The sequence below is a fragment of the Aquarana catesbeiana genome, linkage group LG03 (assembly GCF_042186555.1).
Source record: "Aquarana catesbeiana isolate 2022-GZ linkage group LG03, ASM4218655v1, whole genome shotgun sequence".
Taxonomy (NCBI): Eukaryota; Metazoa; Chordata; class Amphibia; order Anura; family Ranidae; genus Aquarana; species Aquarana catesbeiana.
In genome coordinates, this window is record NC_133326.1 from 681,959,926 (window position 1) to 681,977,671 (window position 17,746).

A 17,746-nucleotide genomic window follows, 5' to 3' on the forward strand; every position below is an offset into this window, starting at 1 on the left:
AGCCTGGAAATGCTGAAATATTTCGAGGAAGAACCTGGATGTTGGCGCAACAAAAATAAATATGTGATAGAAAAAGAGAGATGATGGTTCCTATTTTTTTAAAGCTGGAGATCCAAATATAAATATACGAGGGGTGGGGGCGGAATAAGAGGGGAGGATGAAAGGGCAAGACTGAAGAGGAGCCAACAAAAACGGATAGAAGTGGGATGGGAGGGATTAGAAGTAAGGACAGGATAGCAGAAGGCTGAAGAAGAGAGGGGGACAGTAGAGGAAAATGAGAAATGGAGAAGATAGGAGAGGACAGAATTGGAAAGGGAGAGATGAGCGAAGAGGATAGGATAAGAGGAGAGTGGACAGGGGAGATGAAGACAGGAGGGGGAAGGAAGGGAATGAAATAGATGGGATAGTAGAAGGAGAGAAAGAACAGAGGAGAGAAAATTAAGGTGAGGGAAGGATAGGAAAATAAGTGATAAAGGAGAAGACAGGGATAAAAATAAGAGGAGGGAAAGGAAAACAATACCATTATTTATAGGCTTCATTTAGAAAAGTTACCATAAAGGTTAGGCACTAGAGATTACCTGAATGTACCTGGGTTCTCTTCCAACAGGGTTTGGCAAACATTATATAAGTACAGATACTGAATCCAAACCCCATCAAAATCAGTGGGAGCGAAACAGTTAATTAGTAATAGCTTTTTTTCTTGGCTATTAGGCTAGGGATTGTCAAACAACTGGCATGAAGGGGGAGGGGGCTGGGTACTGACCATCAGGACATGCACTATTGCGAAAAAATTTTTTTTTAATTCAGGCGGATGCAGCAATTCTAATAATGCTTAAAGTGAAACATTAAAAAACAAATTTAAATAGCCTCCCTGGGGGATGTCCTTAAATCTGCTTGTGAAGTGGTACATCTGCACAGTGTATACAACTTACTACAGCAACAATGACATTTGCAAAGAAAATAAATGCTGTTGGAATACCGGTAAATGACAGCTCCCTGTCAACTTGTTTTTTTTTTTGTTAAAAAGGGCATGGAACACCCCCTAAAATACATACCGGGGCCTTAATGGATTTTAGCATATGGGGGTACCACGCTGATGAGGACAAGTGCCTCTCCTGCACAACCCTGGCCTGGTGGTTGTGGGGGTCTATGAGTGGGGGCTTATGGGAATGGGAAAAAGTTATTTCAGGCTATAACATATAATACCACTTAGTTCAACAACAGTATCCCAATATTATGTGTTTTGTCTCACTTACCAGTACTTTAATGAAATGTCAACTGCTATGTTATGTTGATGAAAAAATAAATAAAGATTTACAAAAAAAAAAAAAAAACATTCTAGCCTTCTCCTACTCCCTTATTGTTTTAAGGATCTTTTTACTTCTGTCTGTATTTGTTGCTGGATATATATATATGTATATATAGATAGATAGATAGATAGATAGATAGATAGATAGATAGATAGATAGATAGATAGATAGATAGATAGATAGATAGATAGATAGATATCTATATATATATATATATATATATATATATATATATATATATATATTATAGGAAATCTCTCCAACTTAACGAAAAAAAAATTTAAAACTTTACACATCAATCCAAACTAAGAAAGAACATTTGGCTAGACATACGCTTCACACAGTCAATTACACTACTGAACCAATTGCACTGCCTGGTGCCACACAGAGAGGTCCAAGGGAGCCCCATCAAGATTTTTCTATGGGGTCCCATGAATTGTAGTTATATCCCTGGTTGGTACAGTTAAAAAACTCACAGTTTAAAAAATGTCCTTGTCCCCTAATTATCTGCACCCTCCACCTTAAAATGTATTGCAGATTTGAAAATGTAAGATGCAGACAAGTCATTGATCTAACTGAAATATTAATTGTCATCTTTTGGAGACCGCCATTATTCTCCATAACTGGGATTGGCACATGCTAGACATTTTGTAGCCCAGCTGTAACCTCACTTGTAATGACCATGAAGCCTTCGGAGAAGCCTAATTGTTTGTATCTGAGATGTGATCATACATAGTACATCTTAACATGGAGTTTAATTTAATTGGGTTAGAGGATTTTTAACTAAATTACTATATCTACCAGTTATTTTGGTTTAACCATGAAACACATCTGCTATTTCTTCTACTTTTACAGACTGTATTACTTGTATCATAATTATCTTGCTGGCTGTCACAGAAATACATGATTTGTACAATGATGATGTTCTGTACTGTTTGTATTCCTTGTATAATAAGGTCTTACACGGAGCAGATGTCTACTTGAGGGGCCTCTGTAAACATAAATTTCTTGTACAGTTTGTCAATATGGAAAGGCAACAAAGCCCCAATCAGGATATCCCCATGGCCCGTGTCTCCAGAGAGGTTTGAGGCACGCAGTTCACATCCCATGCCACTGCAGTAAGAGACCGGAATGAGGTATGATAGGAAGAGATGCCACAAGCAGCAATAAATATGCAACTTCAGCCTGCATGGAGGAGAATACCGTAAGTCAATGCATTTTATTAGAGAGATCACAAGTAATTTTTCATTTGGAGAGTATTATATTTATTTGTTATGGTTAAACAAAAAAACAAGATATATATATATACTGTATATATAAAATGTATTTATTTATTTTTTAGTCAGTAATTTAGTATTAAAAGGAAAATAGACAGGATAAGACCACAAAAATGTTTCAATCAGGGAGTTGAAATGAACATCAATTTAGATCAAGGGTTGTACACACTATTGTTTGATGTTTTAAGGCTTTTTTTTTTTTTTGCACTGTATCTATGTTTTTATGAAACCTGAAAATGTTATCAAGAATACATAGAAATAAATGGCTGAATAATATATACACAGATAGAGTTGGACTTATATAGAAAAATACACCTGAAACGAGTCAGTTTGAAAAAAAAAAATGTTGTGACATAAAGCTTTTACGTAAGCTTTTACACAAAGGAAACTTACTACTTTGTCCCCCAGGCAGTTGTAGACCACCTCCCCCCCCTCAAGTTGCTATACTTAACTAGATATTGCTTAACAGATTATGGCATTGTTTATTTTCCTTTGCTGGTTTGGTAATCTAACTCCATGCATGTGCTGCAGTTAGGCCCCTTCGACTAGTTAGAGACTAGCTATGGGCTAGAACTGTGTGGACATCGGAGCCCAAGAAGCTGGTAGAGGAATATAAACAACATTGTGGGCCTCAGAGCAATATCTAGGTAAGTATAACAATATGTGGGCAGGGAGCTGCAAAAAAATAGAGGTTTTGGGGACTTACGCTTTAAGTGTTTGGTATTTTTGATGTGTTGACCACATGTATTAACAAGCCTTGGTCAATATTGGACTGTTAACCCTATTTGATACAAATATTAAATAAAAAAAATGCATTAAAAACTTGCATCAGCACACATCAAAATGTATGTCAGTGCATAAGGGAAACTTACAATGACAAAAGACAACGCACCTGCCTAACACTACAGGCCTGTAAAATAGCAGCCAAAAGGTGACCCAACCAATGAGACACATGCAAGGTTTGTGACAGTGATGAACCTATTCAGGTTCAATGCAAACCAATGTCTCCGAACAGGTCCCTATCAATCCTGACCAGTCCAAGAGTCAGACTTCAATTGCTGTAGGCCAGAGTCCCTTCAACATTTTTCTACATTTCCTCCATTTTCCTGTAGCCAAATGATAGGTTACCTCATTTTTTTTTATGGCATGCCGTGATCTGTATGTCTCTGTACATTAATCAGTCTTTATATAAAAGAAGGATAATTGTAGCTGTTGGTTGTAATTCCCTAATTAGCATGTCATCACATTGTTCCTGCAGGAAAACTACAATTTATGATAACAGTTTTATGGATCTGAATATTTTCCTAGAGAAGGTGTCCCCAGAAGGATATACTCAACTAAAAACAGTTCTTCACAACTCCATAAGCATTAAAGGGCGGCTATCACAAAACATATTTTATTCTTATATTGTTTGCTTGATAACAGCTGTTAATCTATGAAATGAGAATGTAATGAGTTCATGTTTTTTATTTCACATGTAGTACTGGACTTACCAGGCTTTGTAATCTTGTGCCTATAGGTGAAATCAGCTTTTCCTTGCATAGTTATTATTATTATATTTATAATTATACAGGATTTATATAGCGCCAACAGTTTGCACAGCAGTTTACAAAATAAAGGGATACAATACAATTAAATACAAGAGAATTAGGAGTTCCCTGCTCGTGAGAGCTTACAATCTAATAGGAGGGGCAAGTGATATAAAGGGTAATAGCTGTGAGAAGGATGATCAGATAATGAAAGTAAAAGTCCAGTTATTACGTGAAGGTGTGATAGGCTTCCCTGAAGGGATATGTTTAGAGGGATCACCTAAAGGAGAACAGGGTAGGAGATAGAGTGTTCCAGAGGATGGGGGACACCCTGGAAAAATCTTTGAGGTGAGGATAGCAGGAGGTGACAATGGAGCTAGAGAGCATTAGGTCTCGGGAGGAATGGAGAGGTAGGTTTAGCTGATTCTTTGAGACAAGGTTGGTGATGTATCCATTTGTGATGGAGGGGATAGCCTGTGTAGAGGTAGGCCACCGAGTACAGAGTTGAAATAGTTGAGGCAAGAGATAACGAGGGAGTTGGTCATCTCATTGTGCCACACACATGCTGAACCTATTGCAAGCAGTGGCGTCTACAGCTTTCATATTTAGGGGGGACACATGGGGGGACAGGGACAAAAGTAGGGGGGCAACTATAAAATGCAATTATATATATATATATATATATCCTGGGGCCCTTTACTACGATCCCACAACGGGCCCTTTTACATGTTCTGCAGTGAGCTCCCTTCCTACTGTATTGGGGCCCCCCAGGGTGGCAGAAAACAAGAGATATATGTCACCAGCATACCAAGAAAATATAAGGGTCCAAAGCAGTGGGAGAACTATCAGGGTTGCAAAGGTTGTCTTGCCACCGGGCCCTGGTCTTCTGCCACTGTGGGGTTCCTCAGCCTCCTCTTGCTGTCCTGCCCCTGCTATTGACAGCGCTGGTCTGGCATCTCTTGGAATTTACAGGCTGGATCTCCTGTCCTAAGGACGGGAGAAATCAGTCTGTTTTTTCAGTAACTGAGAGTCCTGGTGGAGTCCTTCCTGCAACTCGCTCTTCTCCCTGCCAATGAGGATGCAGGGGAAGGAGCAGATCGGGTGGCCGTGGTTGTGTGAGCGCTCGCATTATGCAGTGTCAGCGAGCAGAGGAAGGACGGAGGAATCACCCGCAGGAGCTGACTGGGGATGCTCTCTCTCTCAATAGAGACTGTGTTACTCCAGCGGTGGCCCGAGTAAGATGTGGTGCATCCGCTACGAATGCAAACAAAAAGACATTGCCTTTTTGTAAAAAAAAAAAAATATATATATATATATATATATTTTTTTTACATTGGGGGGCAAATGGTGGGGCACAGCATAATGTTGGGGGGGGGGGGTCAGGGCCCCCTCTGCCCCCCCCTAGGGACGCCATTGATTGCAAGCCCCTTCCCTTTGCTGGACCTGTCCCACTCCCTACTTGACTCCCCTACACTCACTCATCTTCTGAGAGCCACTACCTATGGCCTTTACCTCCACAATCAAGTACTGATGAAACCCTGAACTAATTGTTTTGTTTAGTTCACATGTTGCTCTATAATTACGGTTCATCTACCCTGATGCATGTGTAGCCATAACCCCGAAGGAGCTGGTTTTGTTTGTTAAGTCTGTTACTCAGCCTCAGCCCCCTCTGGCACACCTGCCAATAGTGTAAGTGCAATGACCAATGAGAAACACACACCTTATGGTTATGATAAAACACAGAAATTATCTTTACTGTAACATTTCTGTGGAAGGGTAACAGACAGTAACAGTATATATTAAAGTAATCAACTGGAGAGCAATAACTAAGATTTAAGACCAATATAGCTCTCAATCCTATATTCAAGCTGCTTTCAGGGGATTCCAAACCTGAGAATGTCCCCAAGAGCAGAAGCACACTTAAATGGTGATTAAAAGCACAGTATGACACTTTAAATCGGATTGGTTACCGGGACTCAGGTTGGCTCTATGAGTCCAGGCAGGAGGAGAGCAGAGGAATGACTCCCTTTGTGTCAGGCCTCTCTCTCCTGTCCCCTGACACCACAGGCCCAACTTTAAACAATTTATTCACATCAACATGCAATGGCCTAACTTCCTAGATAAACTGTCAGGAAAGAAGCAAGTACCAGCCTCGCCAATATCGCCGCTTTCCTACGCACATGCGTGGTAGAGCAGTACTCCGGCGCATCCCTGGGCACAATACAGCGGAACTGTAAATAAATAAGTGCAGCGCTAAGGTTGCAAAAAAGCAAATTTGCATAAATTATATAAATGTGACTTAAACATAAATATATCAAATAAACAGAGATTCATACACGGTGAAATGTGAATCAACCAAAGAAACAGTGAAATTTCTGAAAAAATACAGGTATGGTGAAAAATGTGCTAGTATGGTGACTTATATCAGGTGAGAGATAGAAATTAGGGTGTTAATATTAAACAGAAACACATCAAATAAACAAGGATTAACACATAATGAATGTGAGTCCAAATTCAGAAAAAATGAGAATAATTTCTGAAAAATGTGCTAGTATAATAATGTGCTAGTATAACAACTGCACAATAAAAAAAGTACAAAAAACGAAAATGGTAATATGTAAAGTCCCGAAAAATCCAATTAGATGTGCAGTCCTGTTAAAAAAGAAACATAAAAAAAAAGTGCTGGTATGATGAAAAATGTGCTAGTATGGTGACTAAACCATAAATAAGGTGAGAGTTAGAAATTGGGGTGTTAATATTGAACAGAAACACATCAAATAAACAAGGATTAACACATAATGAATGTGAGTTCAAACTCAGAAAAAATTAGAATAATTTCTGAAAAATGTGCTAGTATAATAACGTGCTAGTATAACTGCACAATAAACAAAGTTCAAAAAACAGAAATGGTGAATGGTAAAGTCCAAAGAAATCCAATTAGATGTGCAGTCCCGTTAGACATATGGGGGATTCCAATCACCGGTATGAACTGTGAAGGAAAAAACTGAAGTACCACCACCATAAACAGGGGGAGGCTTACCAGATCTTATTGACTTGGCGGGGCTTACACCACCCAAGTCTGCAGAGCTTATTAGGTTGAACACATCTGTTGGAAACAGCTGGTCCTAGAACTGTATCAATCAATCAACCTTGGACTGTCACTGAATAGTGACTTGAAGGCTCCGATCATCATGAGGAGGGTGGAAGGTAAATGCCAGGAGGGATATATCATGCAATAAAAAGATGGGCTAACATAGCGTGATACCGTAAAAAAAGGCAATTTATTAAAAATAGAATAAAACACTCACATTTGGAAGAGTAGAAAAAAGCACGTGTATAACAAAGAGCGATGCAAACTGGAGGTCCACCCAATACAGCGGAACGGCTAATGCGCCTGCGCAATTCAGCAAAACCTCGAATGCGCAATTCAGTGGAACGGCAAGCGCACGTACGCAATAGCACACGCACAACCTGAGCCTCCCACTGCCTATAAAAGCCACTCTGTGCCATGACCAAGTTGCTGGTTTGTCTTTCAGCTTCCTGTGTGTTTCCTGCTTGTATCCCAATTCTTGATTACCCGTTGTGACCTGGATTGACCTTGACTTACGCTGATCTCTTCCTGCATCTGACCTTCGGCTTGCCTCTCGGACCTCGCTACTTGCCTCCTGTGTTTGACCCTCGGCCTGTCTGCGGATATTGCTTCCTGTCTCCAGTGATTAGCCCTCGGCCTGCTCCCAGACTCTGCTATTTGTCTCCAGTGCTTGACCCCTGGCTTGCTCACAGACTTTGCCTCCAGTTATCTGTGTTTGACCCTCGGCCTGTTTTACGGACTTCCTATCAGTCTTCAGCATTTAATCATCAGCCTGTTTACAGACCTGCTATCAGTCTCCAGCACAAGACTGTTCTGCCTATCTAAGAGACTCTTGCCAGTCATCGGTGTTTGACCCTTGGCCTGTTGTTGGACTATCTGTTCGTCTACCTCCCTGAGCTTCAGCATCTTCCAGTCCTGCACAGCTGTCTCCTTCCCGGTGACCTTCACGCAAGACCTGCCCTGCCTGCTGGTGACTCGTGCCTCTTTGTGCCCTTCACCCCCTGTACCATCTCCCGGAGTGGAGGGCGCTTGGTCACAAGAGGTTACGCTCTCAGCATCTCGGCCTTGGTGAGTACCCATATCTGACATAAACTGTCTTACACGCCCAATGCATATACAGAGCCTGGAATATGTATGTGCACATCCGTATGGCACTAGTAGCTTCAGTCCTTTTGAAGAAAAGATAAGATTTGGTGTCTTTAGCTAGCCACTTTCGTTGGTGCACTAAAACTCCTGAATTGCAGGACCAAACAACACAACTGGCCCAGATTATCAAGTGAAGCAGGCAGGATCCACCTCAGCAATCTGAGAGGACAGTGATGTCTATATACAGTGTCCCAGAAATGGATAACCTTATCCTTTATCCCTGTGGCACTACAAGTGTCAGCAAGATGACTACCAGCAATGGTGTCTGTATACAGTGCTCAATTAACTCCTTTTGTGGTACAGTGTCTCTGTTTCCTGCAAATGGGCAAAAGCCCCCTCACCAAATTCTGCCATCAAGGCCCAAGTGAACATCCTGGAATAGTCAGGCTCTCCAGGTGACCCGACCAGTCACCTCACACTGGAACGCTTCACTGTCGGTGCGTCTCGATGTGCACCTGGGATCTCCCTCTCTCAGGCTGGATGTCTTGACTGGTGGCGGAGGCCTAAATTGTATGGGGAGATCATCTGAGAGACAGCATCTCTCCTTCAGCTCTGATCTTTTTCACTGCCTCATGGTGACTGCCCTCAGATTCCAAAATGGAGTCCTTAGCCAGCCGTCTGTTTTGCATACTCCTTTGGGATTTGTAGTCCTACCCCTTTAATAGTCAGTGAGGCTGCTCTGTCAGGGGACTTCATATCCCTTAATCCTTAGCTGCAGATGCTGCCGATTGGCTCTGTCCTCCTGCCAATAGTGAGACTGGAGAGAAAGAGCAGAGAGGGCTGATATCTGTGTGTTTCAGGAGAGGGAGGGGTGAAAATCCCACTTGCAGCTGCTGGCAGGCATTTTCTCCCCCTATGTGGATTGAATCTGGCAGCGGCCAGCTTGGAGAGGTACCTGCTACACATGAATCCGGACTGGGCCCATTTCTTTAAGGTTTATGCATCGTCAATTGACTCTCACCCGTAACATTACTGTTTCTCACCAATTTTCATTGTACTATTAATTCTTTGTATACTATTCTTTTACCTAATTAAAAATCCATCATGGAAAAAAAAAAAAAAACACGGGAGTGAATGAGTAGCTTGGCAGCTTCATTCATTAAGAAGTGGCATATTTTGGAAATGTTATGGATATAAAGTCTGCACGATTTGGATGGTGATTAGGTTTGTGGCTGAAAGGACAGATCAAAGTCTTCCTAATGGTAGAAATACAGTCATTTCACATAAAGCTATTTACACCTTGTTACAATATTCTAAGCCAGATTAGAGCAGTAAAATGATCTGGATAGAAGAGCTAATCCTAGCAAAGAGGTAATGCTTTAGGCACCAAATGTTATGCTTTTATAGCAGCCTTTATCAACTCTTTTAACATGGAGGAACCGTTGAATACTTTTTGAGGCTCAGGGAACCCCTACTAATAATTACTATATCTCCACCACACAGTACATTGGAAAGAATGCTCCTTACTAGGGATGAGCCAAACCCCCCCCCCCCCCCCCGGTTTGGTTTGCAGCAGAACTTGCGAACAGGCAAAAAATTCGGACGAACACGCGAACACTATTAAAGTCTAATGCCCTGTACACACGAATGGACTTTTCGGCAACAAAGGTCCGACAGTCTTTCCGACGGACTTTCGACCGACTTCCGATATACTTTTGAACGAACGGACTTGCCTCCACACGATCACACCAAAGTCCGACAGATTCGTACGTGATGACGTACGACCGGACTAAAATAAGGAAGTTGATAGCCAGTAGCCAATAGCTGCCCTAGCGTCGGTTTTCATCCGTCGGACTAGCATACAGACGAACAGATTTTTCGATAGGGTCCAGCAGAGTTCTGCCGTAAAGATTTGAAACATGTTCCAAATCTAAAGTCCGTCAGATTTTCGACAGAAACAGCCCGCTGAAAGTCCCATGAAGCCCACACACGGTCGCATTGTCCGCCGGATTTGGTCCGTCGGACCAGTCCGGTCGAAAAGTCCGCTTGTGTGTACAGGGCAAAAGGTACACGAACATGAAAAATCAAAAGTGCTCATTTTAAAGGCTTATATGCAAGTTATTGTTATAAAAAGTGTTTAGGGACCCGGGTCCTGCCCCAGGGGACATGGATCAATGTAAAAAAAAAGTTTTAAAAACGGCCATTTTTTTGGGAGCAGTGATTTTAATAATGCCTTAAGTGAAACAATAAAAATGAAATATTCCTTTAAATATCGTGCCTGGGTGTTGTCTATAGTATGCCTGTAAAGTGGCGCAGTTTTCCCGTGTCTAGAACAATACCACAGCAAAATGACATTTCTAAAGGAAATTGCTATATTGCTATATTGTTTGGAATTGTAAGTGAGCACCTTGCCGTTGCCTTCCACATGTTATTTGTTACCGGTATTTTTCCAAAATAATAATTGTGCCACCTGCCTTGGTCTCAGTGTATCTTTTCTCTATCTTGTAAAGTCAAACGCAATAATCCCCACACACACGTTCAAGAAACCGGCTATTCAGTAGTGCTGGGTGCTGTGATGACCACAGGCTGGAAACCGTGGATGATCAAAGTGAAGAAATGTCATCAGCACACCAAGGATTCCTCAAAAGGGTCCAAAGCTTTATTTTCGGGGTCACATAATAAAAATACAGCAACGTTCTGGAGCCACGCAGGGCCCCTTCGTCAGGCAGGTGACGTCATCCTTGGTGTGCTGATAACAATCCTTTACTTTTTCTTCTATCTTGGGTACCAATCAACTGGCCCCACCCACAGACAGTGGTTATGAAGAGAACATTTCCCAACATGCTGAAAATTGATAGATTGACTTGTGTACAACCAACCTGCCCCATACATGGATCAAAATTTGGCCAGTCCCTGCTGAACCAGCAAAATTTAAATCCTTTTATGACCGGCTTAACTCTTTTGTTAGGACAGTGTTCAAATCTAGTTTCCAAATGATTATGAGATATGCCTGCATTGAAAAAAGCTTATTGACCGCTTGTAAACAATATGTAAATGTAGGAATGTACATAGCCTGGCCATGAATCAACTTTACCATTAACACTCAACTACTTCCAGGTAGGGAGGACAATGTGCCAAGGTTTCATGCCTTCCCCAGGGAAGGGGCACTTAGGAGCAAGGTGAGAGTGTTTAGTGCTCTGTAAGCCCTGACAAGAACTTCAACAGAGATTTTTGGATGTGCTCCAGTAGAAAGTAAGGGCAATGGAGCAACAATCCATATATTAGTACTAGCACTAGAGAATATTTGCTATCCAGTTACATTTGTAGATATTTGTTAATCCTAATTCATCATGAAAATTCAAGTTTAATAAAAATGAAACTGTCACATCATGATAATGTTACTATCAAAGATTACTTTATAGTTCAGCCTTTGTTCTTTCCCATGAGATAGTCTTTAGAGTTCATACTTGGACGGAATAATAATATAAAGCTTTTAGGGAGAAACATGCAGATCACCAAAGCCCAGCTGGATGATTGGATGGCGAAGATCTCCATGGCGACAGTGTACTTTCCTCTGGCACTCAGGTATGCAGGGATGAAGGATATCCAGACGCTGAGGAAAGCTAACATACTGAATGTGATGAACTTGGCCTCGTTGAAGCTGTCAGGCAACCTCCTGGCCATGAAGGCAACTACAAAACTTACAGTGGCCAGGAGGCCAAGGTATCCCAGCATAAACCAAAAGGCTGTAGGGGAGCCCTCATTACATTCAACAATGATAATCCCAGGCTGAGTTTGAACATTCTTCTCTGGGTATGGAGGTGCAAACTTCACCCAGAGGACACATAAGGCAAACTGAAATAATGTACACATGGTAATTATCATTAAAGACACTCTTGGACTGGTTAGTTTCTTAAGCTTACTGCCTGGTTTTGTTGCCATGAAGGCAAAAACCACCATGGCAGTCTTTGCCAAGATACAAGAGATACAGAAGGCAAAGGACATTCCAAAAGCAGCCTGCCGTAGAAGACATTTCTCAGGTTGGGGGTATCCAATGAAAGCTACAGAAGAAAGGAAGCAAAGGCAAAGAGATACTAGAAGAAGAATGCTCAGAGAAAAATTATTGGCTCGTACTATGGGAGTTTTTCTGTGATGAAAGAAGAGTCCTAATATATAAGATGGGACGCTGGAAGAGAAAACACTGCTGGCAGTCAGAGCGGCTCCCAATGGTTCCTCATAGGAAAGAAATTCTACTTCTTTATCCAGACACTTGTCCTTCTGGAGGGTGGGCCACTGATCCCATGGACACTTTATACACTCATGAGAATCTGCAAATAAAAAGGAGACAAAACAAAACCTGAAAAGAAATGCTAATCTCATGATTGTACCTAAAAAAGTGTAACCACATGGCGTGCCTGGGACTTTTTCTCCCTAAATCTACTTAAATCCCAATGCGATTTTTCTTTTCTTTTTTATTACTGAGGTACCTCAGCTTCACACACTTTGTACCTTTTTGCATTTGTAATGTACCCTATAGGGAGTTCACTTGGTTGCAAATTTGGATAAATACATTTTAATTTCCTTGGGGTTTTTGGGGATAAAATTGTAAGAAAATATTTTTTTTTTCCCATCATGGTGTGGGGGGGGGGGGGGGGGTGGTTTCAATCTGAACAGGGAAGAGCTGATCCAGGCCTCCCATGCTGCCCTTTAGCGGCAGATCCTTTGTAACAGTGATTTATTACTAGCTGTAATCAGCCGGCAATGGATCAATATATCAGTGATCTACTTGGTGCAGAGAGAGGCTAGATTGCTCTGCCTGAGCCTCTATAATGGCCGGAAGTGGAACTGTGGCAAGACAATGGGCATATATATAAAATAACATATTCTTAAAAAGCTGTAAATACTAGGGATGTGCCGATACTATTTTTTTACAATGTGTACCAATACTTTTTTGAACTCGCCGATACCAATTACTGATACCTACCACAACTGTTTTGTTTACACTTCAGCTGCCAGCAATGGTACAAAGCATTAAAAAGTTATTTACAAATTATATCATTTTTTTTTAATATCTTGCTTTGTTTAATGTGAAATGTGTAAATATATGTTAAAGGTATAAAAATATTAACGAACTAAGCAAACAAAAAATAGTTTGAATTATTAATAGTTTATAACATAGAAATTAAAAAAAAAAAAATCAGCAGGAAAATAATTAAATGGAGAAGGAGAATAAGGAGATAAATTAAGGCTGATTCGAGCGAATTAAGGTTTAAGGGGTTAAACGGAGGAACATTTAAAATAAAAAATGTTATATTTTTTTTTACCTGACAGATTGCTTTGCCTACAGAACACTTATACCCCCTTCTTGCCCAGACCAATTTTCAGCTTTCAGTGCTCTCACATTTTGAATGACAATTACTCATTCATGCAACACTGTACCCATATGAATTTGCGTTCTTTTTTTCACACAAATAGAACTTTCTTTTGGTGGTACTTAATCACCATTGGGTTTTTTATTTTTTTTGTGCTATAAATAAAAAAAAAGACCTAAAATGTTGTAAAAAAAAAAAAAGATACAAAAATGTCTTTGTTTCTGTTATAAAATTTAGCAAATTAGTAATTTTTCTTCATAAATTTTGGCCAAAAGTTATACTGCTACATATCTTTGGTAAAAAAACAAAACAAAACCAGTGTGTATTATTTGGTCTTTGTGAAAGTTATAGCGTCTACAAGCTATGGCGCCAATCATTGAAAATTGATCACACCTGATGTACTGACGGCCTATCTCATTTCTTGAGACACTAACAAACCAGGAAAGTACAAATACCCCCTAAATGACATCTTTTTGGAAAGTAGACAGTCCAAGGTATTTTTTTTACAAAATTGCCATATTAACTGGTTATTTCTCCCACACAGCATATGCATACTTGCCATGGCCGTCTTTAAGGCAGGGCAAAAGGGGCAGCTGCCCTGGGCCCTGTCATTATTGTGGGGCCCAAAGCAGCTGGCTCATACATGCCAACTATCCCAGCTTAAATTCCCTTGTCCCTTGAAGTTTTAGTCCCTTGCTGTGTCCTGATATCTCAGTGTGAAGTGCTGCTACTAATGCTGCCCAGCTCTGCCCTATTGTTGTGTACAGATGACTCACCTGCAGACCCTGTGTTTACATGTAAATAACCAGCATTCATATGTAAATAGCTGCATCCAGTGGCATTGATATACAAATAAAGGCGGCATTCATATGTATATCATGCCCCCTGCAGTGAGGAGATGATGTGCTGTAACCCCTAGCAACCACTAAGTGAGCAGTATTACTGTGCAGTAATCTCAATCAACAAGCAGAAATCATGTGCTGTAACATCTAGCAACTAATCAGTGAGCCGTAATGTGTGCTGTAACCTCTAGCAACCAGTCAGTAAGCGGTAATGATACGCTGTAACCTCTGGCAACCAATCGCAATCGCTGCCTGATCTGATACAGTAAACTGATTTTAAGTCTAGCTGCTATCTATTGTATGTCTCAGAGCAGGTGGAAAGCGAAATTGTATGGGGGGGGGGGGGGGCAAGAAAACGTTTGCCCAGGGCCCAATCAATATTAAAGAGGGCCCTGATACTTGCAACTACACCCCAAAACACATTCTGCTACTCCTCCTGGGTATGGCGATACCACATGTGTGAGACTTTTTACGACCTCGCCACATAGAGAGGCCCAAAATGCAGGGATCACTGTCAAGTGTTCTAGGGACATAAATTAATCATTAATTAATCATTAATCATTAATTTCATGACAACCTATCATACTTTTGAAGGCCCTGGAGCACCAGGACAATGGAAACGCCCACAAAATAACCACATTTTGGAAAGCAAACACCACTACGTATATTCTATGAGGCATAATGAGTAAGTAGTGCAGTTGTCTACAGACAAAAGCATTGGTACAGGCAGCAGGCAGGAACGTGCTTAGCAACAACTAAAATAATTGTCCACACAGGAGGCAGGAATATTATCTATAGTCAGTACAGGGATATTGTCAGTAAAGCCAAAGCATTAGTCCAAGCAGCAGGCAGAGATGTTCAGAATTAAGCACTGTGCTCTCCTTTCCTGTGCACCTACTCTACAATTACATTAGAAATCGGAAGGCTGGTAGGCTGTCAAATCACTGCTGGGAAGGGGAGCTGCTGAGAAAAGGTGTGTCAGGAAGGGCACGCTAGCAAACAAGATGGCTCCCATGGTGAGATTCCTGTTTACATCACATGCACGTAGGAGATGTGCACATGCTCATGCCCACGTGTGTGAGCATTCACGCGCACGTATGTACATTGTACACGTATATGCATATTAGCGCGCATAGGAATGTGCATAGATATGTGCAAGAGCGCACTGGTGTGGGCCAGTGCTTAGGACAGGGGCAAATCCAGAGTCTAGTCTCGGGAGGGGCACTGCCAGAAAGTACTTTTCTTGCGGGCAATTTATCCGGGAAATGGCTGGTGTTGGCGCTTCAATCATCCCAGCACCATGGTTGTTATGGTGTCAGGATGATTGAAGCGCATTATTTCTATTATCACATTGTAATATAAAATTAGATAGTTCAACTCACCATAATTCAGAATTAGTGGGAGCCCTGGGCATGTCACTTAGCACCGTCGCCTGCCACCAGATGAGGATTGTCACTTGCCACATCACCTGCCACAAGTTGCGGATTGTCACTTGCCACTTTGCCTGTCACCAGATGCAGATTGACGCTTGCCACACGTTGTGGATTGTCACTTGCCACATCACATGCCACACGTTGCAGATTGTCACCTGCCACGTCACCTGTCACAAGTTGTGGATTGTCACTTGCCACGTCACCTGTCACAAGTTGTGGATTGTCACTTGCCACGTCACCTGCCACACATTGCAGATTGTCACTTGCCTGCTATAATTGTCACTTTCCTGCTTAGGTGGGGATTGTCACGTCCTGTGTCCCAGAGTGATGTCAGGCAGCAGAGAAATGACGTAATCTCTCTGCTGCCCATGGCTGCCTGCACAGTGAGGGCAGAACTGCAGGAATGCAGGGCGGGGAGGGTGCAAACAAGCAGAACTTCCCCTTTTGTCCCTTTTATTACGGGAAAGAGCCCATGATGAGGCTCTTTACCCATGTGATCGGCTTTGTCCAATCACAGCTGATCACATGTAAACAAGCAGCATTTCCTCACAGGAGAGATCTGCACAGATAATCAAGGTACTGATTATCAGTGCAGCTCCAACAGTGCCCACTAGTGATGCCAATCAGTGCCCACCAATAATTCCAATCAGTGTCCAGCGGTGATGCCAATCAGTGATGCCAGTCAGTACTGCCTTTTAGTGCCTGCTCATCAGTGCCCATCACTGCCACCAATCAGTGCCCATCAGTGTTGACATGTAGTGCCCATCAGTGTCGGCTATCCGTGCCACCTATCAGTGCCCATGAGTGCTTCCTATCAGTGCCATCTATCAGTGCCCATCAGTGCTGCATATCAGTGCTGCCTATCAGTGCCTATAAGTGTTGCATGTTAGTGCCACCTCATGAGTGCCATCTCATCAGGGCCCATCACTGCTACCTCACCAGTGCCCATGAGTGCAGCCTGTCAGTGACCGTCAGTGCCGCCTCATCAGCACACATCAGTGAAGGAGAAAAATTACATATTTATAAGGTTTTATAGCAGAAACTAAGAAAAGCTTTTTTTTTTTTTTTTTTTTTTTCAAAATATTTGGGTTTTTTTTTAAGCAAAAATAAAAAACCCAGTGGTGATTAAATACCACCAAAAGAAAGCTTTATCTGTCTCAAAAAAGTGATTTAAAAAATTATAAAAATGTAATTTGGGTACAACGTTGCATGTCCGCGCAATTGTCATTCAAAGTGTGACAGCGCTAAAAGCTGGAAATTGGTCTGGGCAGGAAGGGGGTGGCCAGCAGGCAATTGGGTTAATTGGAGAACAGCTTAAGATTTAAATTCTTTGTATTTTTTTGTATCTTTTTAAAACTCTTTTTACCTGTTGTATTGGAGATCTCTCCTTGGGGGCAGGGAACGCATTGGAAGCAACACACGGGTCGTCCTCTTTTCACCAATTGTCTGAAACCTGGAAGACAGCTGCTGCTACATACCGAACAAGGGACCTGGGAACCACAAATTAAATATGGAATTATTGCTGTAATTATTGCTGTATATTTCAGCAAAAATATATACGTATACATATAAATAAACCTTTGCAGCTTCCATTGACACAGACAGTGTCCCCACTCCCTCATCACTGGCTTTGATTAACAGCAGTAGGAACCCATGTCTCCCGGTGCCCCAGCAAAGCAAGTGAGACCCGGAAGTGAGAGGAGAGAAGAGCTGCAGACATGAACAGCGCTAGATCGAATAAGGGCTCAGGTAAGTAAAAAGGGGGGGGGGGATGCTGATGCCTAAACCTTTTTTACCTTAATGCAA

General features: G+C 41.7%; 1 protein-coding gene across 1 annotated transcript in view; it reads right to left on the reverse strand.

Moving 5' to 3' along the window:
- Positions 1-11,716: 11,716 nt before the first annotated feature.
- LOC141134125 (extracellular calcium-sensing receptor-like) overlaps positions 11,717-17,746 on the reverse strand; it is a 35,717-nt gene continuing 29,687 nt past the window's right edge. Inside the window, exons 8-9 of the mRNA XM_073623710.1 lie at positions 17,307-17,526; positions 11,717-12,621 (exon numbers count right to left, since the gene is read on the reverse strand). Of these exons, the coding sequence (XP_073479811.1) occupies positions 11,717-12,621; positions 17,307-17,526 (1,125 nt within the window). The remainder of the gene's footprint in view (positions 12,622-17,306; positions 17,527-17,746) is intronic.